General features: G+C 37.6%; 1 protein-coding gene across 1 annotated transcript in view; it reads right to left on the minus strand.

The window, feature by feature from the left end:
• LOC126174755 (calmodulin-binding transcription activator 1) overlaps window positions 1-26,616 on the minus strand; it is a 1,816,127-nt gene that overhangs the window by 246,879 nt on the left and 1,542,632 nt on the right. The window contains exon 10 of the mRNA XM_049921082.1: window positions 5,817-5,863. Coding sequence (XP_049777039.1) covers window positions 5,817-5,863 — 47 coding nt within the window. The remainder of the gene's footprint in view (window positions 1-5,816; window positions 5,864-26,616) is intronic.

A 26,616-nucleotide genomic window follows, 5' to 3' on the forward strand; every position in this document is an offset into this window, starting at 1 on the left:
CAAGTCATTCTATTTGACGCCACCTTGGTGATTTGCACGTCAATGAATATGAGATGAAAGGATTAGCACAACACAAAAACTCAGTGTGTGAATGAAGAAATTCCTTTACCTGACCAGGAATTGAACCTGGGCCAACACTTTCTACAGGCAGCAATGCTAACATGTTAATGAAAGAATGAGAAAGATAAGAATACAAATATGTCTACTTTATAACAATGGCACACTTCAATGCCAAATTGATGACACAAGACTAACTTTAAGATGTAGCCATAAAATACTCAGCCTCCAAAGAGTTATTAGAATTCAAATCAATTTGATTCAGTGAAATATGAAATACATCTGGACTTCAGGAAGTAAGCTACACATGTTGCCCCTAATTAAGACCATTATGCAACAAGGGTGGTGCATTGTCAGAAGAGAACACATGTTCTGAGTTCACTGCAGCCACAGTTCTGCTGCAGTATGGAAAGCAGATGGATCACAGTGCAGGAATGAAATGGTACAACTACTGGAAACAAACTCCAAAGTTTAAGTAGAGTCAACAGTACAATTCTTGTGGGCAAAATGTTTAAATCTGATACAGATTCAACATGAAATTCAGATGCTATATGGTCCAGGTGAAATTCCATGTCCAGCATAGTGGCATGTTGACATAAATTTGATTAAGGCCAAACAGACGTTGGTGAAGCTGATTGGGAAGTCCACATCTCACAACATGTAATTTCAGCCTTTTCGGAGAGCTGAAAGAACATCTAAGGGAAAGAGATTTTTCAACAAAAAGGACAGTCAAACAGTGATCATTTAATGTTTCCAACAGCAAGAGGCAGATCGAGCAACTGAACAATTTTTACAGCATTCTGATTGTTGCTTAAAAGATGTGGTAATTATGTTGAAAAATAATGTGGTGAAACTCTGATATTGTGGAGTGTAGTGCATCATACAATGCAAATTATTTGACCTGTCATATTAAAGTTTAAATTATATTTTGAAGTGCCCTTGTAAAATGATTATGAAAAATACAGAACATGGTTATCATCTAACAGTAATACAGCAAATCAATAATACACTAATGTGACAAAAGTTGTGGGATAGCAATATGCACATATACATATGTGGTAGAATGAGTACACAAGGAATAAAAGGGCAGTGCATTGGCGGAGCCGTCATTTGTACTCAGGTGATTCATATGGAAAGGTTTCTGACATGATTATTGCCACATGACTGAATTAACAGTCTTTGAACATGAAACAGTTGTCAGAACTAGAGACATGAGACAAGCCATTTCAGAAATTTAAAGGGAATTCAATATTTAAAGATCCACATTGTCTGGAGTGTGTTGAGAATAATAAATTAAAGTCATTATTTCCTAGCATAGACACTGAAACTGCCAATGGTCTTCACTTAATGACCAATAGCAGCAGTGTTTGTGTAGAGTTGACTGTGCTAAAATACAAGCTACCCTGTGTGAAATTACTGCAGAAATCAATGAGGGCAAACAATGAAGGTATCCATTAGGACAGTGTAGCAAAACCTGGCATTAAAGGACTATGGTGGCAGACGACCAACGCGAGCTTAATTGCTAACAGTACAACATTGCCTCAGCACCTTTCCTGGGTTTGTGGCCATATCGGTTGGATCCTAGGAACTGGAAAATAGTGATCTGGTCAGATGAGTCCTGATTTCATTTAATAAGAGCTGATGGTAAGGTTAGAGTGTGGCCCACACCCCACAAAGCCATCGACCCAAGTTGTCAACAAGGCACTGTGCAAGCTGGTGGTGACTCCATAATGGTATGGCCTATGTTTATATGGAATGGAATTGATCACTGAGTGTAAATGGTTAATTTTGGATACTTGGAGACCATTTGCAGCCATTAAACAATAGAATTTTTATGGATGGCAATGTGCAATGTCACCGGCCCGCAGTTGTTCGCAATTGGTTTGAACAACATTCTGGACAATAAGAGCAAATGATCTGGCCGTCTACATTGCCCATTGAACATTTATGGGAAATTATTGATAGGTCAGTTTGTACACAAAATCCTGCACCTGCAACAATTTCACAATTATGGATGGCTATAGAGGCAGCATGGCTCAATATTCCTGCATGGGACTTCCGACAAGTTACTGGGTCCATGCTGTGTCAAACTGCTGCACTACGTTAGGCAAAAGGAGGTCCAACACTATATTAGGAGGTATCCCACGAGTTTTGTTACTTCAGTGTATATATAAATCATCAGTAGCAGACACTATCAGTTCTGTTCAGTTGTAATTCTGATAATTTTCTTGTCAAGTTAAAGTTGAGATAAAAGGTCTCTGAGAAGAGGAGTCAAGGTAAGTTTAAGGCAGAGAGATAAGCTATACTAAAACTAAAACACTAGGGCAAGAAATATAGAACAAGAAGAATCAAGGTAACAGAAAAAAGAAGGGAAGAAAAAAAAATAATTATATATAAGACTGGTGACAGAAAATGGCATCCTTAATCCAAGACACATTCAGTGAAACTATAAGGTACAGGAAGAAAGAAAAAAAATTGTCCACTGAAGACAGTCAAATAGTGATAAAGGAGAAAAATTAAATCAGAAGAGGAATGCCGTAAAGGAGGACAAGAAGAAACTGTACAGGATGCCAAAGATGCATGAAGCCAAGCAAATAAAACAAAAAAGAAATAAAAGAGAGTACATAAAATCTTAATGCAGAAAAATAGAATATCTCTGTGAATTAAACTGAACTGATTTATTTGCCCATAAACAACTGTTGTGTTGTATAACGCATCATTGTTCAGACATAATTACACAAACTGTTGTACAAATAATTAAAGAAACAGTTAACATAAGTTAAATATTATTACATAATATTGCTTTCTTGTACTCATCACAAAATTAGTTTTGTTGCACAGATTGCATACACTAAAAATTAGGTTGTAAGAAGATTGCCCAGAAAGTAATGCACCACATTTTTTTCTTCAACAATTCTTTATTGAACATAATGAGAATTACACACATGAAATAATGGTGTTTTATCTGCACACCCTATTTTTCCATGTAATCTCCATTCCATTCTATGGCCTTTCTACAGTGAGAAACAAGGGTATGTATGCCATGTCGGTGCCAATCCTTGTCCTGGTGGCAAAGCCAGTGCTTCACTATGTGAATCACCTCCTCATCATCCTCAAAATGTCTTCCATAAGTGGCATCCTTAATGATGAATGACATCAGCTCACTGCAACATGTCAGGTGTGACAGCCATGGATGGTCTGACTGCTGCAAATCATGGAACTCTGCCGAACCACCTTCTGATGACGTCACCCTCTGTGCCCAGTGACTAATTGTACTTCTTTTGACAGCAGATGCTCTATAGACTTTGCGCAAGCATTTGTGAATATTCCCCACAGTTTCTTTCTCTGCAGTCAGAAATCCAATGACGGCAGTTGCTTGTAACGTACATCACCTACAGATGCCATTTTAAAACTGTCCCACAGCTATGCTATCTGTCAGAAGTGACAGAAACTTGGCACACTCACTCAGGAGGCTTCAATTAATACACACATAACATTTCGTATTCGAAGCATTGTTTTTGGCTGAGAAAAAAATGTGGTGCATTATTTTCTGGGCAACCCTTGTGTGCCAGAAGCTACAATTTTATGCGTTAGAGTGAAATTTATAATCAAAGATCATCTTTTTTCTTTATATATAAATTCATTAATGTTACAGAATACTTTTTGTCCAGCCATGTCTCTACAACTATTTTAAATTTATTTTCATGTAATTTCCTCATGTCAAATGGTGTACAGTTGAAAAATATTTTGCTAGCATCTAAAAAATTATTTTGGGCTTAATTTCAACAAGTCAAGGAGTGTGTCTAAGTTCCTGTTTCTGGTTTGATATGAGAGCATGTCTGATCTATTTGCATACATGGACATTCTGTCTGGCATGCATAAGTACTTTGAGTATACATAGACTGGGGACTGTAAGTATTTTATTCTCAATAAAGTACTGTCTGCAAGAAGTCAAATTGCTCAAATCAAAACTACACCTAACGGCTTTTTTCTTCCAGAAGAAAACTGCTTGTGTTCCAGCAGATTTTCTCCAAGGAAGTATTCTATAATGTAAGTGTGTATGAAAAATGGTGTAGTATGCCTTATGCATGAGCACTTTATTCACACAATCCTCTAGTTTCCTAAGGAGATGCAAAACTCTTGCCAACTTACTGCAGAGCACTTCTGTGTGGGTATTCCAGCATTAAATGAAATTTGGTAACTCAGAACTGCAATAAAGAGAATTAACAGAACATATCAAGCATGAAGAGGGAAATGAGAACAAAAGTAACAGTCATTAAAATGATGGACAGTACTCCAAGGAGGTATTAAGCCTCTCCAATTAAGAAGAATAACAGATAAAGTAGACTGATGAAGAACAAACATTGACGACATGGACCACATGGACACAAGAAGCAGCACTATCTGAAGAAGAAATAATGAAAATGTGAAAGGGTTGAAAAATGAGGAGAATACTGCAAGAAGATGGGATATAGATGAATTAATTGAATATGCAGATTATCAAACTAAAGTAGAAATATGTGGACTAAATGAACAAATTTTACACACCAGACAGTACAGAGTGTAGAGCAGGAAAACTACATCCACTGCATAAAAAAGGATTAACTGTGCAATTTACATAGGTATTACAGTGCTGAACACTGCATACAAACTGTTCTCAGCAATTATCGACAGGGGATTTCAGAAATACACAGAAAAAAGTAACATGAAAATAATGATACAGATGCAGAAGAAGTAGAGGCAATGTAGATCAATTATCTGCAATTAAACAGCTTACTGGTAAAAGCTTTGAATACACAACAGATCTAAGCACAGTGTGCATTAATTAGAATCAAACATTATTCGATAGATTTAACCATGAAATGCTCATGTGGGTAAAAACTATTTGTATTGCCAAGCAAAATTGTTACTTCATTAAAAGTAACTTTACATCAATGGGTAATAAAGTAAAACTGGAGCAACAGAGATAGGAGAAAGATTACAACACAGTAACAGAATAAACCAAAGGATGGACTTTCTACAACCTCATTTGCTTCAGCCCTACATATGATGGTTCAAAAGGTAGATAAGAGTGGCGCCTTAATTAATGATCCAAAAAGTTTTGCTTATGCAGATGACATAGAAATTTATTTATTTCAAACAATGGAAAGTCCAGGATGGAATGTAACAGTATTATGAAAATGGTAGTTGCTATTCACTATGTAGTAGAGATGTTGAGTCGCAGACAGCTTTCAGCCAACAAGGTCTTCTTAAAAATTGGACCACACACACACACACACACACACACACACACACACACACACACACACACACGGCCACAGTTTCTGGCAGCTGAAGCCAGACTCAGCCTGAAAGCTCCTTTCCGACAGATTTTTTGTTGAGCCTATCTGCGACTCAGCATCTCTGCTGTATGGTGAGTAACTGAGTAGCAACTATCCTTTTCATAATATTTTATCTGACTCAGTCACATTTGTTTTGTTACAATATATATCTGTCATTTAATTAATTGGTTCACAACACAGTCAAACTTTTAATTGGATCTTGGAGTACTCTTCATTGTTAAAATCAGCACATATCTGGCAATAAAATGGTTAGGCACATTAAAAACTACTAATTATAAACAAAACAAATGGTCTTTTCATGTCATCTTTCTAATGGCGTAGTAACTGTTTATGGTCGACAACAATTTTAATATCAGAAATAAAGATTAAAAATTAAGATGATGTTTGACTGAGTATGTAAGAAGGTAATGAACTTACTGATATTTCAAGTTCATTATTCAGGTCTGGCTCATCCTCGCTGAAAACTAAATAGAGAAAGACAATTCTTTAAAAATTAAGTTCAGTACAAGCATACACATACAAACATAATGTAATATGTGCACTAAGCATACCAAAAAGCTAAAAAGAAGCAGCATTTCATTATCTACTGTTAGTGCTTCCAGTAACTAAAAAAATTGCTTATTACAACATTAAATTTATTAAATCCAAAATGGTTTACATTTCCCTTTTGTTTACAACAAACACTGAAATTATTTGTTAAAAAGTTCTATGAATGAGATTTGTATTGTACTTCAGCAAATATGTTTAGATACCTAGTGGAAAAGTGACACATTTAATGGAAATTTTGTATCTGATGTTAAAAGTCTGAAATTGAAATATTGTCACGATGTCTATAGGCAGCCACCAGTGTGCATCTCACTGTGGCATCAGAGAATCACTTTGTTGTGCCTATCACTTACAAAAATCATGCAGATAATCTGAAATTCATGTGGTATAGAGCTCTATAATATCTTTAAGCATGTCTGATATTTATACTTAATTTTTATTATGGCCGTAGGTAGACTTTATTCCTTTGAATAGGTGAAATTTGCACTTCCAATAAAGTTCCCCCTTGAGAACTGGCAGTCACAATGTTTTGCGAAGTGGCTGAACAGTGGGGGCTGACAATGTAATGTGACCATTGGTGTACTACTGCTGCTGGGAACAGTCCAGAAGGCTTGCTCTCAAATGCCAATTAGTTTAAATAGGACTGTACTTAATACACAATAATACATATCTGCAGTTATACACCTATTACTTGCTCCAACAGAGAATACATACCTCTATACGTTAATAATAACAGTTACAAGTTAATAGCAGAGTACACATCAGTGCAGGGAAGCCTATTGCGGTAGTTTCTGGATAGAATTAAATCAATGTTCCAATAACGTCAGCAACCAATAATTTTATCAGTTGTATTCCTGACTGATTTATACATATATTTATTCATTCACATATTGTTTTCCAGGTCGTTTGGAGCAGGCTCATCTAGAACTCAGTCTTATTATGATGGAGAAAACTTCACTTACATTTATTTCCCGTTACACAATACCAACTTACTGTTTTCTTAGTGTTTCTCTTATCAGAACCCAACACTGTTTCTTGCCTCTCTGTCTATATGTCAGACACCTCATCAATATACACTTGCAAGTACAACAATGGCAAAATCCTCGATCTTCCCCTACTTTTTCATGATTTTCAGTCTGAAGACTGCAGCTCTCCATAGTAGTTCACCCTCGGCAACTCTCTTCATCTCTACATGACAACTGAAACCTACATTCAGTGGAACCAACTCACCCCTCAAAAAAAAAAAAAATAAATAAATAAATAAATAAATAAATAAATAATAATAATAATAAAATAAAAAATTAATCTGGAACTGTGAAGACAACAAAGACATACAGAAGTGTTTCCAAATGTAGTGCATTAGGAATGGGATGTGGGCAGAAAAAGTCAAACAAGTGAGAAAGGCATAATGTTGATTTTTATTATTATGTGCCACTTACACAAGTCATTCAGTATGAGCACAGGAGACAACAATGAGATGATGCATCTGTAGAATGATGTTATCGACAGTTGGTCACAGCAGTTCCAAAGGAATCTGAGCAACCTATTCCTCTACAACGGCCTTCAGTTCAGGTAGAGACCAAATGTGCCCCTGGTAAACACATTCTTTTAGATATCCCCAGGGCCAATAGTCACATGGATTTGGATCAGGTGATCTTGCAGGCCATGCATCTGGAGACAATACATTTGTGAATGGTTGCATTAGGCAGATCATTCACTGGGCAAGCAACATGAGATATTGCCCCTTCTTAAACGAAAACAGTGGTTTCCACACAGTTGTGCTCTTCCTAGGCAGGAATCAAATGCTGTACAAGGAGGTCTCAATAATGTGCAAACATCACAGTAAACCTGACAGGTCCTCTGGGAGTATTATCTTCAAAGAAGAGCTGGCTGAGAATAAAGGTGCCTGTGAATCCACACCATATGGTCACTTATGGCAAATGCAATGGTTCTTCATGAACAACACACAGTTTAACAGTACTTCAAATTTGGCAGTTCTATCCATCCACTGCACCCTGTGGAGTAAAATGTGCCTCATCATCCATAGAATATTGTCCAACCACAACATCAACTTCAATCTCTGTCATAAATAGATGAGCAAATTCAGAAGGTTGTGCAGGTCATGAGGTTTCAGTTGCTGCACCATCTGGGTCTTGTATGGTAAAATGACCATAAAACTTTCCAAACTGTTGATCATAGGATGGACAATTATCATGACAATACACAAGCACTAGCATTACTCATGGGATGTGCTTCATGGCCAGTTACAGCAACAGCAACACCGTCAATAACTTCCACCAGGATAGGATGCCTTCCTCTACCAGATGTGACACTAAGCTCATCCACGTTTTCAAATTTCATCATCGTCTTCTTTCAACCATTTAATGACATTGGGGCTCTCCTCAGACCTTTCTGTCAGTGATGTTCTTTCAATGCAGCATCGTAATTGCTGCCATTCACTTAAAACAGTTTCACTACGAGCACAGGATCTCTATTCTTGATAGCCATACTGTTCACTCATGTTACAGCTTATCAAATGAAAGTGAGGATGTCATACCATCATATACACAGTGTATTGTACCAGATTTGTACCTGGTGGCCAAAATCAGAACTAATTTTTTCCTGCATAAATCAGTTCTACATTAATACATTACCACATCTACCAAGTTTTGCTGCCAGATGATAATTACAGACCACAATGAAACTCCAAAAGTACCTGCACTTTAATTACAAAAGCACTCCATCTTCAGGCCACAAGTGGCCCATCAGGACCATCTGATCACCATGTCATCCCCAGCTGAGAATGCGGATTGGGGGGAGGGGGGAGGGGAGGGGGAGACGCGTGCTCAGCACACTGCTCTTCTGGTCATTATGATGGTTTTCTTTGACCAGAACCGCTACTACTCAGTCGAGTAGCTCCTCAATTGGTATCATGACGCTGAGTACACCCCAAAAAATGGCAACATCACATGGCGGCCCGGACGGTCACCCATCCAAGTGCCGGCCACGCTCGACAGTGCTTAACTTTGGAGATCTGACGAGAACCAGTGTATCCACTGTGGCAAGGTCGTTGGCACTTTAATTATAGCCACCCAGTATTTTAAGTGCCTCATTTTCTAATCTAGTTCTGTCAGCATCACCTGATTTACTTCATCTACACTCTACTAGCCCTTGCTTTACTCCTGTTGATGCTGATGTTATAATCTCTTTTCACTGCCGTATCCATTCCATTCAACTGATCTTCCTACTCCTTTGCTGTGTCTGATAGGATTACAATGTCAATAGCAAACTTTAATGTTCTTTTCCTTCTGCTTTGCCTTACATCGTTTTCCAAACTTTTCCTTGTTTTACTTGAGTGCTTGTTCTATGTACACATTGAATAAAAAGAAGTTAGGTCTGTTTTTATTTAATCTATCTTCTAAGACAAGTAGTTGCGTCGATACTGCCTCAGATGTTCCTACATTTTCTAGAAACAAAACTGATCTACCCCCAGCTCAGCTACTGTCAGTTGTTCTAGACCACAGTACTTAACTTGTATTAATTATTTGCAGACTTCACTCACTGGACTGACAGTTTGGTAATATTGTTGCATCAAAACCGCTATAAAGTCCAAATGCAAAGGCAGGGTTTGAAATAGAGACTAGCACACACAAACCAGCAACATTAACCACTAAACCTCACTACGAGTGCTATAGCTCGTGGCACCTGACTCAAAAATTCTCATAGACGGTGACTACAGCACTCTGGAAGTAGATCCTGTCAATGGTCCTCTGTATGACAGCACTGGCAGCCTTGTGTTAGGGTCATGTTTTAACATCATCTTCACTAAGACGAGTGTTGAAGGTGGCACCTCACATTGAGCTTCACAATCATTGAGTGGGTCTTCAGTTTCCTCCAACCACCCATCATTGATCTGCACCTGTGGACTGCAGTAGGAATGACATGGATGATGTGTCTTCCACATGGACCAAAGTAATACTTTAGAAACTTTTCTGACAGTTCTATGTTCTGCACCGTTTTAAAAATCCAAACACAGTCTCCCGGGCTGTATGTCATAGGTTGGTGCTTGGCACTGTAGTGCTGTCAGTCCTTGTCCTTGGTATCCAGGGTCTGTATGTGAGACAGCTGTCTTCCTTCTTTTGTCCTCGTGATGAGGTGTTTCATGTAGTCATTCTGAATACTGCCCAGCTGAAATGGGAACAGCTTATACACTGTTGTCTTGGCCTCATGATCATTGAGTATAAAGAACAGCATGGAACTGTAGTGTCTTGCTCTGCTGTGTTTTATGTGATTCTCATGATCGGTAGTATTGAATCAAAATGTCTCTGTCCACCAGCTTACTAAAATGTTCAGTGAGGCCATTTGTCTGTGGATGGCAGGTAGTTGTCATCCTGTGAGTAATGTCACAACTTGAGATTATTTCTGGTATTAGTCTTGACTGGAAAATTTTTCCATGATCAGACATCATCAGACCGTGCTCCATGCTACAACATGCTGTCTTCCATAAAGGAACTTCATGATTTCTGGAGATTCAGTAATCAGCAAAGTTTTAGTGACAGCTTAGTGAGTGAGGCAGTCAGTGCAGATTATTTATGCATCGATTACCACTGGTCGACTTCAGGAAGGTTCCCAACAGGTCACATCCAATTTCATGGAATGGTGCTGCTACAGGTGGGACTAGTAACAGATACCCTGGATGTAATTGTGGCACATGCATCCATCATTGGCACTCCTTACAGTGGCTCATATAGTGTAATGGACTGGTAGCACCTGGTCACTGATATTTGTATCTGTTTCTGCCTAGGGTCTTCTGGAGTACCAGGTGACCAGACACTGAAGCATCATACAAAACCTTCAGGATGGCTGTCTACAGATGAGCTGGGATCACAAGCAACCATTTCTGCCCCAGTGAATCATAGTTCATCTTACACAATACTCTTTTAACAAATTGCAATTCTCCTTTCCTCAGTGCCCCCTTCCTCAAGGCTCCAATGGTTTTCAGAAGAGCTGGACCTTACCTCTTTTCAGCAGCTGTGTCTTGCAATACTGTGATGGCTGAGATTTCATCCATACTGCTGTGTTGCTCCTAATGATTCCTCAAAAGGTAGTCAATGGCCTTTTGTTGGCATCCACTTCTCTACACCACTGAAGCCTCAGTGCCCATCTCACCAGTTGACCCTATGGATCCTTCAGGCTAGTCATCCAGCAGACAGAATGGTGGTCCATCACAAATGATAAATAAATATGGCCAGAACTTATTGATGGCCCAAACTAATGCAAGGAACTCTTTCTCAGTTGAAGAGTAGTTCACCTCAGACCTGGAGGGTATTCTGGAGGCATAAGGCATTTGCACTACAACTGCCTTTATTCTTAAACCCTTAGTATGGTGTGAAATTCAGTCCCAATATTCTTGTCATACATCTCTAGAACTGAAGATGATGTTTGCACCTCCTAAATGACGAGAAAGACCTTCCTTGCACTTTTTTCAAGAAAAATTTGGCATGTCCCTGCAGTAGTTCTTGCAAAGGACAGTACCAAGGACTATCTGAAGATTCTTGCAATATCTTCTCTATTTCCATCTGTATTATATGTTGCTTAGCAAATGTCATCTTTATGTGCACTGGCTAAATGGTGAGTGATTCCCAATGTTGATATTATATTTTATTAAGGGCCACTTGGTCTGTCTTTTCTCCACTCCTAATTTAAAGCATCTGAAAACTGATGCAGAACACTGTCACTCACTGATGTTCCTTGGTCAGTCAAATAGCAGCTTTCTCAACTGCATTTTCTGTTCTGTAGCAGAGCATGATTCTTTGTTGATGACAATGAGCTTCCCTTTCTGGACTGGTTCAGCTGTTGCTATGCACATACCTGAAGGGATGAGTTATTTCTGCTCCTGACAATTAGTGATCCAAAGTTCTCCTTGGCCACCTACAGTGCTTATGATCTGCTTGAATGAAGATTTATTTTGTGAGCCTGAGTAGCTTTTTGAAAATCAACAAAAGCTTCAAAGTTTAACTGAGGATCTCAAGTGATGTCTGGAACTTGTGCTATTGACGATGGTGGTACAATGTCTTCAACAGCAAACAACCACCAAGAATATGTGCTTGTTGGAATACCTTCATTATTCTGGAATTTTCATTTTCACAGCTATGACTGCTTGTGATGCTTGCAAGAACTCCCAACTGAGCATACCATTATGACTACATTCTGCTGAAACAACAAAACAACAAATTCGAAAGGCTGCATTCCATCATTGATAGCTATTCTTACAATAGATGTTCCTGCCCACTGAACTTATCTTCTATTTGTGGCTCTCACCAAATTTGCTTTTGTATCATAGAACATAGTGTTCTTCAGCTAACAACAATACACACTTGACATTAAAGAAAAAGAAGCCCCTGATCTCCTGACATTTTAACAGCTGTTTTTCATGGAGGATTTTCATTTGTGGTGACTTCACCTCCAAAGACGTTCACCTCACTTAGGTTCCCTGAATCTGGTGGCTAAGCAAGCAGCTGGCACCCCTGTAAGGTGATGGGAAGCCTACAGTGTATTGGGGAGCAACCTCATACAGTGTACAGTGACGGGCTTTGTCTCACACGTCGACTACAATTGTCTTAAATCAACTACTGTCAATAGAAGTGTTATGATCATTGACACCTCGTGGCATAATAGTCACTAAACATTTATCTTCTCTTTCTCCAAAAGTACTCGTGCCCCGAACTGAACTCCTGGACAGCCAGAGCAGTTATTTATACAAAGCTTGAATATTTCAGAATACACAAACATTACAGACATAAGATATTTCACAAGGAATCCAGAATTGGTAAAAGTTAAACAATTAATAACTGCTGTTGGTTGGGCTTGAACTGGCGACCAGCAACATACCAACCAGTGGTGCTAACCGCTACACCACATAGCATGCACCATAACTTGTGTCACTGCCAGCACTAGCTTCTTTTGTATTGGAACTGAGAGAGGTGGCACAGTGATAAGACAATGGATACTAATTTGGGAAGGCTGTAGTTTGAATTCCCCATCAGAACACTCAAATTTAGGTTTCCCATTATTTCCCTAAACTTCATTCAAGATGCCCACAGCACTAGCAATCTCACACAGCTTAACTCTTCTCTCATCCATCACCATATCATGGATTTAATCAGTGATTTCTGGAGTCGTAACCTCCACAGGGCATCCAGAACGTTGAGCATCACTTGTGGCCATATGGCCACTCCAAAAATTTTGAAACCACTTATAAACTGTTCTAATTGAAGGTGTAGATCACTGTAATGTTTATCAAGCTTCTCTTTAGTCTCCTGAGGTGTCTTGCCTTCCATAAAGTAATGTTTAATCACCACACAAAATTCTTTTTCGTCCATTTTTTGACAATTACTCGACTTCCTTGATTCACACGAAAGACAAACACAATGAAATAGACCAACATAGCTGAAACTTGGTGTGCATTCTTTCTAAAGATGCTACTAACTAAACATGACCTTGATACGCACCGGTGGTGCCATCACTCAGACTTTGCACGGACTTTTCAAACACCCCTCGTAATTGCCAGGATGATTCCTTTGAAAGGACATGATCAATTTCCTCCACCTTCCTTCATCAACCTGAGCCTGTGCTCCAGCTCCAATGACCTTGTCGTCCACATGTGTTTAAACATTGATATTCCTTCCTTCACACTGGGAATATTACTTTCCTGTGGTGGTACAACACCTGTCTCATATATCATACCAGGTGGACTGTTTAGCTTGACTGGTTACACTAATGATCTTAATAATTCTAAGGGAATGTCATCTACATCTTGGGTCCTATTTCAACAAAGATCTTTCAGTACTCTGTCAAATTCTCATTGCGGTATCATATCACCCACCTAACCTTCATTCACTTCCTCTTTTCATTCTGTAACATTGTCTTCAAGTTTCCTCTCACTATATATCTCTTCAATATGCTCCTTTCACATTTCAGTCTTACCTTCTTTCCTTAATTTCAGCTTACTATATGACCTCTTGATGTTCAAACAGTTCGTCCTCTTTTTTCAAAAAGTTTCTTTTTTTTCCTGTATGCAGCATCTATCACTCGTATCACCATTCACATTTCTTTACAGTTTTGCATTTCTCCTCTAGTCATCCCTACTAAACCATTTAGCACTTTCTGTCAATTTCATTTTACAGATGGTGGTACCCCCATTTGGCCACTTTATTTGCTGCAGTTTCATCTTTTCCCTTTTTGCCAGTTAAATTTTATATCTTATGTATCATGCAAGGATTCCTACTGGGCTTTGTCTTTTTATCTAGCTGCTCTTCTACTGTTTTCCCTATATCATCTCTCAAAGTTACCTCTTTGTCTTCTTCTGTATTTTTTTTCATGTATATCAGTCACCTGCTGTGTAATGAGCCACTTGAAACTCTCAACATCCTCTAGTTGTTTCAACTTATCCGTGTCTCATTTCCTCCATTTCCTACCTTCCTATAATTTCTTCAAATTCAGTTTTAATCTGCATTTCATAACTAATAATATAATCAGTTTCCATATCCACTCCTGGAAATGGTTTGCACTTTAAAACGGGGGTTTCAAAATAAATGCTGTGTGATAACATAAAATATCTGAAACTTAACAGGGTCTCTGAGTCACTTGCACATTTACAGCCCCTCACGATTAATAAACCAGATGGCAGCAATGACTAAATTTTAATTCTCTTCCATTTCCTACTATCAAACTCCAGTCCCCTCAATATAATTAAGGTTTTATCTCCCTTACTGTGTTGAATCTTTCTTTACCTCATCATACATTTGTTTCAATCTCTTCCTCATCTGTAGAGTTAGCAGACATAAATACTTTTACTACTGTGACAGGCTTTGGTTTTGTATCTATCTTTATTACTAGGATTCATTCACTACTATTCATAGAACTTAACAGCATTCTTATTTTCTGGTTCATTATTATTATTATTATTATTATTATTATTATTATTATACCTACCCCTGCAATATCTCTATTGCATTTTGAACAAGGTTATTTTCAAAATAAACCCACTCTTTAAGTAAGGTTGAAGGAAGACATGGACAACACAGTATTACCTTCTGTCCCTTCTTCCTGTCTTACCAAAGGTATTTGAAAAAGCAGCTACTGTCCTGGGTTATGTAACATATGGGATTATTTTGAACATCATGCCTCATTTTCATCAGAGAACGTACTGTAGATACGATAAACAACTTTGTAACACATAAACCAGGAAAGAATGGGATTAGGGACAGAGCACTACAGCAGCTTATGCTATACATATGTAACAGAAGGCATAGAGTAGTTATCTGTTCAACCATATTATATTATCATTCAGAATAGGGAAAAATATCATAAGTTTTCCCTCAAGGCTTTATTCTTGGTCCTACACCTTTTCTGTTGTATGTTAATAAACTTCCCATCACTGTAAATGCTCTATTTGTTCTTTTTAGAAGTGATGCATCTGCATCAAGTTAAAATCATTAAGCAGAAAATTGCTGATGCCCAAAAAGATAAAACAGATGATTCCACGTAAACAGAGTGATACTGAACTTCTCAAAAATGCATATGGTACAATTCATGTACCAACAGTCAAAACAGTAGGAAATAAAAATAACAACACAAAAGAAGTGCATTCTGTTAAATGTATAGCTCTAAATCTAGGTACGAATTTAAATTATAATCAGTACATACAGTATCGATCAGGTAAATTATGAAGTTTTGTACTTGACTGCAAATATTATCCTTAGCCGGCCGGGTTGGCCGAGCGGTTCTAGGTGCTACAGTCTGGAACCGTGCGACCGCTACGTTCGCAGGTTCAAATACTGCCTCGGGCATGGATGTATGTGATGTCCTTAGGTTAGTTTGGTTTAAGCAGTTCTAAGTTCTAGGGGACTGATGACCTCAGAGTAGTAATAAGGTATGGCATTGTTTTCTCGGGAAGTTCTAGTAATACATAACTTCTACTAAAACTCCAGAAAAAAAAACCAGGTACACATGGTGCACATCCAAGTGAATCATGTTTTCCATTATTTAAAAACCTGTAACTTTGTACAATGTCCTCCCCCCCCCCCCCCCCCCCCCCGCCCTTCCCTCCAACAGAAGTATTACAGTCTGGTGGAAGGATTACTGTAGGAGGAGGTCATAATTTATACAGGATGTCGTCCATCATTAGCATTATTATGTAAAGGAAACTTTATTTTCAGAAAAAAATAATTAGCTTTAGAACATTGCTCCATTTAATTAGCTTTAATTTTATGTAAGTGAATTGTATTAATAATTTGTACCCTAATCAAGCACATTTTCTTAGAGATAAATCACTATTCACTATATACTACTATTCTGAAGGTAGCAATCATCATTCCCTAATGCCTGTCTGCTGCCTTTCTTTTCTACCAACATAGTAGTGTGCCTGTCCATATTTATATTCCATGTTGCATCTTCCATGGATAGCCACAAGTAACTGTGAATGGAGTAGTAAATTCAATGGTTTTGCACAGTTGGCAACACAGTTAGAAAATACAAAGTTAGCAGACATTTGAAAGAATTCTGGAGTAAGAAATCACTAGAACAACCCACCTGGATAGTCATGCATGTTAAAGTGCTGCATCCAGGATGGGAAGATGCATTGCCCCACACCAAATTAATGATGATGGTCCATTTGCTGGCCAGTCTGGATGTGGTTTTTGGGCAGTTTCCCATGTCCCACTAGGTGAATACTGGGCTCGTAGCCAAGACCTACTTCATTTACATGATTCACAAACTTTTGCTCACTTTCACATTAATAACATCACATGCAGACAATTGAACTCAACATATTTTGTTCTTGGGGGTAATAGGGTGGCAAGGAGCAGGACATGTGGCCACCCCTTAAATTAACCATGCCACATCCATTAATAACCATGCTGACCCTGCGCTGATGCCAGACAAAGGCACAAGAAAAACAAGAAGTAAAAAAAGGAAGAAGCAACCACCAGAAAAAAGAGCCAGCGCTAAAGACACAAATATTAATTTGGTCTGTACATCTGCATCTGGGTAGGTAACTAAACTGAAAGATAAAATTCTTCCTAACAGAAGACAATGTCAATAAATAGTGAAACTACATATCTGTTAAACCAGCATAAGGGGAAGAAAGATTCATGTTGTGCCAAAGTATCAGGTAACTTTCTAACATAATATAATGACCAATTAGTAAGGTAAACTGCTTAAAAGAGGACTATACATAGCTGTAGAGAAGATCAGTTTACTCCTAATACTTATGAGTTCAGTGTTTCTGGCATGAAAACCTGCAATATATTGGGTCTGGAAAACTGGAGTCTTGGAAATCAGCATCATGAGTACAATATGCAGTTTTAACTTATCATAAGTGTTAAAATAATTCTTCTTCACTTAATACTTCCAGGCCGACAGGCAATGGTTGATATGTAAAACTTTCCCCTAATGTTTTGTCTCCAGCTGCAAGAGATATCTTCAGATGAAAAGCAGCAAAATGCAATCAGAACTCAAGGGAGCGCTGAATATATAGGCAGTATAAAGGGCCCCACAATCCATCATGTGATGTTGGCTATGAGGCACTCTCTGCTAGTGCCAATATTCTCGAATGAAAGTAACGGATCATCATTCTGTCACCGCAAAGTCGATATCCATATTTTATCCAATTTGGCACTTTCCTCTTTACTGTTAAAGTTATTACCATGTTTATATATATCTCAAAAGCCCCTCCATAAATGCAGAGGTTTCCAATGTGGCACTCGTCTCACTGAATTTTATTTCACTTTTACCCTCTTGGTACACACATCATGCTATGGCCAATTTATTCATATGTCTCAGATGGTAGTTCCTCTTATGTTCACCCGAATGGGTGTTAAGACTTCTTTCCATGCCACCAATATACATTGATCAGCCAGAACATTAGGAACACCTACCTAATAGCATGTATGTCCACCTCCGGCACGGAAAACAGTAGTGACACTTCATGTTATGAAGGCAATGAAGCCTCGGTAGGTTCCTGAAGGGAGTTGGCACCACATCTGCACACACAAGTCACGTAATTCCCATAAATTCTGGGGAAGGGGGTGATGAGCTCTGATGCCACGTTCAATCACATCCTAGATGCATTAGATCAGTTTCAGATCTGGCAAGTTGGGGGGCCCAGTGCATCGATTGTAGCTCGCCACTGTGTTCCTCAAACCACTCCATCACACTCCTAGCCTTTTGACATGGCACATTACTTGCTGAAAAATATAACTGCCGTCGGAAAACATGATTGTCATAAAGACATGCATATGTTCTGCAACCAGTGCATGATACTCCTTGGTCATCACAGTGCCTTGCATGAGCTCCACTGGACCCTTGGATGCCCACATGAACATTCCCCAGAGCATAATGGAGGCACCACCAGCTTGTCTCTGTTCCGCAGCACAGGTATCAAGGAGCTGTTCCCCTGGTAGACGATGGATTCGCAGCCCACTGTGCCAACATCCAGTGCTGAAGGTCACGTGCCCATTTCAGTCATACTCACCAATGTCATGGTGTTAACATTGACACATGTTTGGGTCGTCAGCTGCAAAGGCCCACCATTAGAACTGTTTGGCACACTCTGTGATCAGACACACCTGTACTCTGTACATCACTAATGTCTGATGTTAGTTTCACCATAGTTTGCCATCTGTCCTGTTTTACCAGTCTGCCCAGCCAACAATGTCAAACATCTATAATGACGGGTGGTCGCCCAACCCAAGGACAAGTTGGATGTGGTTTCACTTTGGTTTAGCCATTCACCACAGCAGTCCTCCAACACATGACAAGTCATGCAGTTTCCGAACCTTCAGGCCATCAAATTCTGCCCTCAGTTAAACTCAGATAAATCATCGGCCTTCCCCATTCTACACACAGACAGCATGCTCGCTGATACTACATGAACCATGCATATGTATGACTAGCAGTCATCCCCACCAGGCAATGATGCTATCACCTGGACGGGTTTATAGTGACAGTATGTCGGTGGTCATAATGTTCTGGTGGGTCTGAAAATAGTTTCAACTCTGTATTTCCCCGTACATCTTCCCAATATGACCTATAATCTTACTAATAATCAGAAGAAAAACTTTCCTGTTGGGGAGCCATTATTCCTCATTGATCCTGATTCTCTCCCTAGGGCAAAGAACTCGATCTATTTCCTTGTTAAAGTAACCATTCTTCTCAAAGGACGACAGTAAGTGGTTAACCTCATCTTTCAAATGAAACGGTTAACAAATTTTGTTGGTGCTGTTCACCAAAGTTTTTATAACAGCTTCTTTTTGTCTAGGGCAGGGGTTCCCAACAAAATTTTCTCGAGGACCCCCTCATCAAGCATGATTGGTACCTTGCCATATCGCACTATCAAGTATCTAAAAAAGCCAAATTAAGAGTCTTTTTATACATTTTCTATTTTTGGTACTTAGAAAAAACACTGACATATTCATTATTGAAAAAAATATTGAGCTTAAAACTGCTCATGCCGGAAGCAGCCAAAATAAAAAATCTGTTATCATATGAAATATATATAATATATTTTTTATTCTAATAGCATCTTGCGGACCCCTCTGGCAAAGCTCGCGGATCCCTGGGGGTCCGCGGACCACCTGTTGGGAACCACTGGTCTAGGGTGATGGTCAGAATCCTTGTGAAGGTAATGGTCAGTATTTGTGGACTTTTCTATGGCCCAATGTCCTGTCCATTTGTTTGCTCAGAAACACATCCAGAAAATTAAGTTGCCCATTACTATTTTTAATATGAACAAATTCAACCATAATATAAAACAGAGAGATACAAGTCACAACCTATGTGGAACCAACAGATGCTCCCCCATATCAAAAACACAATGAGATCCATAACAGAAGTATCTGTACAAGAAAATGGTGTAGGTAGCAGTTAGGTTCCATTTCCACTGTGCATCCTCAGTATTTTTTTCATTTCCAAAGTATGACTGATTTATCAGTCATTTGATACATCTCAAAGCCATAGATTTTGTGGAGCTAATTTTTCTACTACCTATGACTTTTATGTCTAAGATTTGTCAACAATAATCTCATCACTGTTACCCATGATTCTATCACATATTTTCAATTTTGGTTAAGTAAAAATTAATAAGCTGTCTAAAATCAAACTGAAATTTTAAGTATGGTAGAAAAAATTTCATTATATTTTGTACAATACTTTTCACACATCAAAGAAAGAGTTTATATTTCCTATAAACAGAACAATTTTTTTCTAGTGATTTTACAGGGCTCCTATTTTTTATACATGTTGAAATGTTAAGTCTGTGTACACAAAATGTCCATCCAATGTATAAAATCTGAAGACGCTGAGCTATAAAGTGTCTGTATTGACACTACTAAGGTAGCCACATACACAAATATTTCCCATTTCCTCTAAAAATAATTCTTAATCTACTAGTTACTTGAAGATTAAACTAACTGTTTTTGCACCATTTGTCATGTTGACAGAATTAGTTTACATGGATCAACAAAAAGAAGTGATACTGCTCACATTATGAAGGAACTATTTTCCATGACATATGTGTGCATGACTGTTCATTAACTGTGAAAGTGTTCTTACACTGTAAAAATTTTTGTCATCATAAATTAATTCATTAGTATTGCAGAAGTAGTTTACTACATGCAAGTCTTTGCACTCCTCCATAAGGTAAAAACAGCAGTGCTCCTGTCCATCTACATTGAAAACGGCATGCAGAAACATTTTCAGAAACAAAAAGAATGAATGTAGATGAGCACAGATTCAAATAAGTCCTTGTTTGAAGATGACCATCACTAACTGAAAATATATGGTAAGTACAGAGATTTGTTGTATCAGTTCTGTATTCTTTTTTTTTTTTTGTGTAAAACCCAAAACAAGGTAGTTTACAGTGGACTGCAAAAACATGCCTACAGTAAACTGTTCATCCACTGCCACTAAGTTGAAGTTTATCCTGTTATAACATTCAGTACAAGATCCCCCCCCCCCCCCCCCTCCCCAAAAAAAAAAACAGCCATACACTAATAGATCATGATAAATACGTTGTGAAGTGAGCAGTGTCAGACTTCAAACTTTAGAAGGTAAAACAATTGAGAAGACAAAACATTAGATGATCTGTATTTTATCAAAAGTAAACAAATACAAAGCAGGAAACTGGAAAAATGAAACTACTGAATGACACCCAGGAAATTAAAAGTACAAGGTGACAGTTATGTAGCTACATCAAGTTTTGTCACAATGACAACTGAAAAAAAATACACTACTTGGATAAAGTAGATATTACTCACTCTGTCCATATAACTGCTTACAACTGAAGCTCACATTTAGATATATGTAAATGAATGCAACCAATCATGCTGTTATCATATTTTTAAAAGCACACTGATATGATTCAATGCCTACCTACAAAATACAATGACAATCATGAACTGCAACTATGAAATGTACACACATTGAAAAACAAGCCTCAGCACACACAGAAACTGGTTTAATTGATTTAAAAGAGTGACACACAGTAGCAATCCAGTACGTAAATAGATCATGTACCACTGCCTAACATATAATGCTTAGCATTCAGTGAACATGCACATTTATATGCAACATAATTTTCATATCATTTGCCATTTCAGCAAACAGATAAGACAATTGAAGAATTGATAGCATGTGAGTTGTGGGTGTACACAATGGGACACAAGGAATAATACCAGTGTAATGTTGAATTCAACCATAGATAAACACAGAAATATGAAATTTTTCATTCAGTAACAATTATAATACATATCATAGAGAGTAATTTACTTTCAAAAGCTGCCATTATTTATGGGAGTTCCTTCAAAGGATGTAGGTTAAATATAATACTGTACTGTACTGTTTTCAGGGTTTAAGAACCTTCAACATCGCAGCACATCAGCAATCGTTGGTTGATATATTAAAAAACTAGAAACCCACCTCGATTGCGTAAAAAGCACCTAGTGTTAACCATTTGTAGCTGCAGTTTATGGCGGATCATGGCCCATCGAACATAGGCCGGTGTGGGGTGGAGGTTACACCATTAACTTAAGTAGTGGTTTAGACTTTGTACATATGTACTGTTTGTGTTTTCCTTTTTTTCGTTTATAAATGTTTAGCTATGGTGTTCTTTTAATCATTGACAAAGGTCTTCTTAGGCACTTGTGGGTTTTATTGTTCTGAAGAAGATGTAGTTATCTACACCAAAACTTAGGTTAACACTAGGTGCTTTTTACGCAATCGAGGCGGGTTTCTAGTTTTTTAATATGTTTTCAAGGTCATTATCAGAAGATTCTAATTTATGAACAAAACTTATTATCGATAAAAAAAGTGACTGATTTACTTCAAATGAAAAATAAAGCAATAATTACAAGCCTTTTTCCCCCTCTCATGTATGTCTCCAGGAGACTGCATGGCAATTTCAATTCTTCATATTCTGATGTTTACTCTTGCTTTTTATCCAGTAAATCGTCCCCTCAATCTGTTTTAAACCACGCTATTTTCCTTTCTACCCTGGCGTCTTCCATCTGCAAAACCTTTACTCTGAAGCTGTTGCATCTACTATTTCATCTTCCCTTACATTATTGGTTTGTAATTCATTCTTGGCCTCTTGAATCCATCTCTTAGTTGACTTCTTTAGCAAAGGTATTCACAGACCTATTTAGTTAATCTCTAGTCCTTAGTTCTGTATAAATTACCACGGAATATTAGTCTCCTCTTTACACTACATTTATTGTTTTCCATGGATCCCTTTGAGAGGAGTCTCTGGGACGTGGAAAGAGTCAAAGGTGTTTTTTTTTTATATACATGGATATTGTACAATTCTAACGCAGACAGAGTTATGAGCATAATCCCTGTGAAGATATTCGTCAATGGAGTAGAAGGAGTTGGCCAACAAAAAGTTCTTTAATTCACTCTGAAACCAATCTTTATCACTTAAAAGACCTTTGATATGCTCTGGTAAGTTATTGAATATATGAGTACCCATGTATTTGACTTCTTTTTCTACTAATTTTAAGCTTTCATTGTCCTTATACAGATTGTTTTTGGTTCTGGTATTATAATCATGTTTTGCACTATTCTGTGTAAAAAGAGACATGTTGGAAATGACAAAGGACATCAATGAGTACTGAGAAGTAGTAGTCAGAATACCAAGTTTCTTAAAGAGGTCTCTGCATGATGATCTAGGACTGACAGGAGATATAATTCTAATGACTCATTTGTGAATTATGAAAATATTCTCTTTGTGAGAGGAGTTTCCCCGAAAGATGATTCCGTAACTCATTAGTGAATGGAAGTAGGCCGAATAAATGAAATTCTTCATTTTTATATCACCTATTTCTGCTATTATGTGTACTGCAAATGTAGTTGAACTAAGGTGTTTCATTAAATCTAGAGAGTGAGTTTTCCAATTTAGGTTGTGGTCAATTTGTAGCCCTAAAATTTGACACTGTCTACAGCTTTAATTTCATTGTTTGAATACATTATACTTATAGGGTCAGGTATTTTTTGTGAGGTACTAAACTGTATCTACTGGGTCTTGTCAAAATTCAGTGACAATCCATTTGCTGTGAACCACCCACTGATACTTGCAAATATTTCATTAGCTGATTGCTCAGTGAGATCACGGGTGCTGTTTTTTATACCAATACTTGTATCATATGCAAATTAGACAAAATTTGCATTTTGTGACACTGTGTATCAAAGGTCATTAATATATAATAGGAACAACAAGGGATCTAAAATAGAGACCTGGGGCACCCCTTGTCTGATGGTTTCATATTTTGAATGACTATTGTTATGTGGTAAGCCTGATACAGACACACAGTTTTCTGTTAAAAAGATAGGATGAGAAGAATGAGCCTGCTACTCCTGTTATCCCATAATATTTTAACTTTTGTATAAGGATATCATGCTTAACACAATCAAAAGCTTTAGCCAGATCACAGAATATTTCAAGTGATAATAATTTTGATTTTTTTATTCTAAAACATAATCTGTTAATGTGAATATAGCTTGATGACGTGACAATCCTTTCCGAAATCCAAACTGATTGCAAATGAGAATATTTTTCAGTAGAATGAGAATATTTGTCTGTAGAAAGAGAATATTTTTCTGTACTAAATGTTTATAAAGTATATTGTACATAATCCTTTCAAACACTTTTTAAAATACTGCCAATAATGAAATGGGATGGAAGTTTTCCACTGATGATTTGACTCCTTTTTTGTGTAATGTTTCACAAAAGCATATTTAAGCCTATCTGGAAAAGTTCCACTGTGGAGGATTTCATTACATAAGTAACCCAGTATGTCACAAAGTTCTGAACAGGAACATTTAATTATGGTAGTGCTGATTTCATCATAACCACTGGAACATTTGTTTTTAAGAGAGCTTATAACATTAGAAATCTCTTTCAGGGAGGTAGGATATAATTGAATTTTGACAAACTTCTCCAGAAATGCATTTTTTAAATATTTTAAGCAGTCTTCTGAGGAACTACGCAAACCTAAGTTGTCTGCCACTGAAAGGAAAAAGTTATTGAAAGTGTCTTCAATTTTGGAGGTATCTCTAATCAACTCATTATTTACTTTTAACATAATTTTCTCATTTGCCTGATTAGTTTTTCCTGTATCACTTTTTACTATGTTCCATATAGTTTTTATCTTGTTATTAGAGGCATTTATTTTTTCAAGAAAATAAATACATTTTGATGTTCTGATTACTTTGTTTAGAATTTTACAATATAATTTGATATGTGATTTAGCTCTGTAGTCATCGTTTTCCCTTGACATTAAGTACAGTCTTCTTTTTGTTTTACACAATACTTTTATTCCATTCGTAATCCAAGATTTTGAAACATTTAATCTATTTGCTTTGATTACTTTCTTAGGGCGGCAGTTTTCAGTGTGACCTATGACGGTATCTGAGAAACAGTTATATCTTTCATTTATCCCGGATGAATTGTATACATTTTTCCAGTCTGTATTCCTCAAACAGATTTTTATACCTACAATTCCTGTTTCATTTATTTTTCATATAGGTTCCCACTTCCTGTTATTAGATGAATCAGACCCCACTATATTAAATGTAAGCAACTGGGCATCACGATCTGAAAGCCCATTAAATATTGGATTTATACTATGATTTGCTAGTATCAATGAAAATGTTATCAATAGCAGTGCTGCTGGTACCCTTAACCCTGGTTGGGAACTGTACTAAGGGAATGAGATTATAAGAAGTGGTAAGAGACTCTAGTATGGACCTTGATTAACTATCCTCCAGAAAATTTAAATTAAAATCTCCACTTAGTATGAGTCCATTATTTTTAGAAGTTAACAAATTTAATACTGCATCAAGGTATTTAGTGAATAGCTGGAAATTACCAGTTGGAGGCCTGTATATTGTGACTATAATTATTTTTCTTTTGTGTGTTTCTACTTGGGTGGCATATGCTTCAAAAATGCTGATCGTCACAGTATTTAAGAACATCAATGTTTTTATAATTGTGACCCTTTTTAATGTAAGTGGCAACTCCTCCTTTCTCCATCTCTTTTCCACAGTAATTTGAAGCTAAGGTATACCCTTCCATGTTAAGAACTTCAATTTCACTACCTAAATGTTGTTCAGAAATACAAATAAAATCAACAGGATTTGTAGACTAGCTCATCTAAACAGATCTGAAATTCATTAATTTTGTTTTTTAAACCTCTTATATTTTGATGTAGTAAATTTATTGTTACTTTTTTGTCTTCACAAGTATTATGCTTAACATTTTCAGATACATCTTGTTTCAATATTGAATGTGTAGACAATGAGCTTCACCTAGAGAAGAACTACTTCCATGAGTTGCAGTGTACCCCTTAAAAAAATTTCTATCAACCTAGCCAGTATTTCCTTCCCTATTCTATTGAGACGCAGGGCATGAGAAGAAAAGCCCCACCTAACAATAGTGTCAACAGGAGAACCAAACCAATCCCTGACCCAGAACCAGCCCGAAGCAGTCGATCCAGCTCCGTATTGACCCTCTTCACAGAGCTATTCAACTGGGGTCGATTGTACTGCTTGAAAACAGGCATAAACTCAACATTAGTATGGTTTGTTGCTGATGCTATTTTTACCATATCATTCTCAATACTGCGGCCCTGGTCCCTATCGATAGTGTTCCCTGCTCCACCCACTATTATACCATGATCCTCCTTGGGGAAACCTTTACACAATGATCCTGTGCCTTCTATGATTTGGCTGAGAGATGCACTAGGCTTGAAAAAGTTTGTGAGCTGGTAGCTGTCACCTAATTTTCGTTGCAGAAGTTGGCCCACATCTCTTCCATGATTGCTACCTAACAGCAGAATTTTCTTTCTACTTCCTACTTTTTCTGAACCAACAGGCTTCCTAACTGAATTCTGCTGTGCATCAGCTACACCTACGTCTGCATCTAAATGAGACTGTGGCAGCAGGGCAAATCTATTTTTTGTGCCAACAATGAAACTGTCAGATAATGTCCTCTTTCTGTGGCCCCTGTTCCCTGCTACCACTTCCCAATTCTCTTCGCCCTTCTCCCCCTTAACCTAATTAGTTCCTCCATAGCTTTATCTAATTCTGCCTGAAGGGCTCTGATCTTCCTCTGCTA

This window comes from Schistocerca cancellata, chromosome 3 (genome assembly GCF_023864275.1).
Source record: "Schistocerca cancellata isolate TAMUIC-IGC-003103 chromosome 3, iqSchCanc2.1, whole genome shotgun sequence".
In the NCBI taxonomy this organism is placed as follows: domain Eukaryota; kingdom Metazoa; phylum Arthropoda; class Insecta; order Orthoptera; family Acrididae; genus Schistocerca; species Schistocerca cancellata.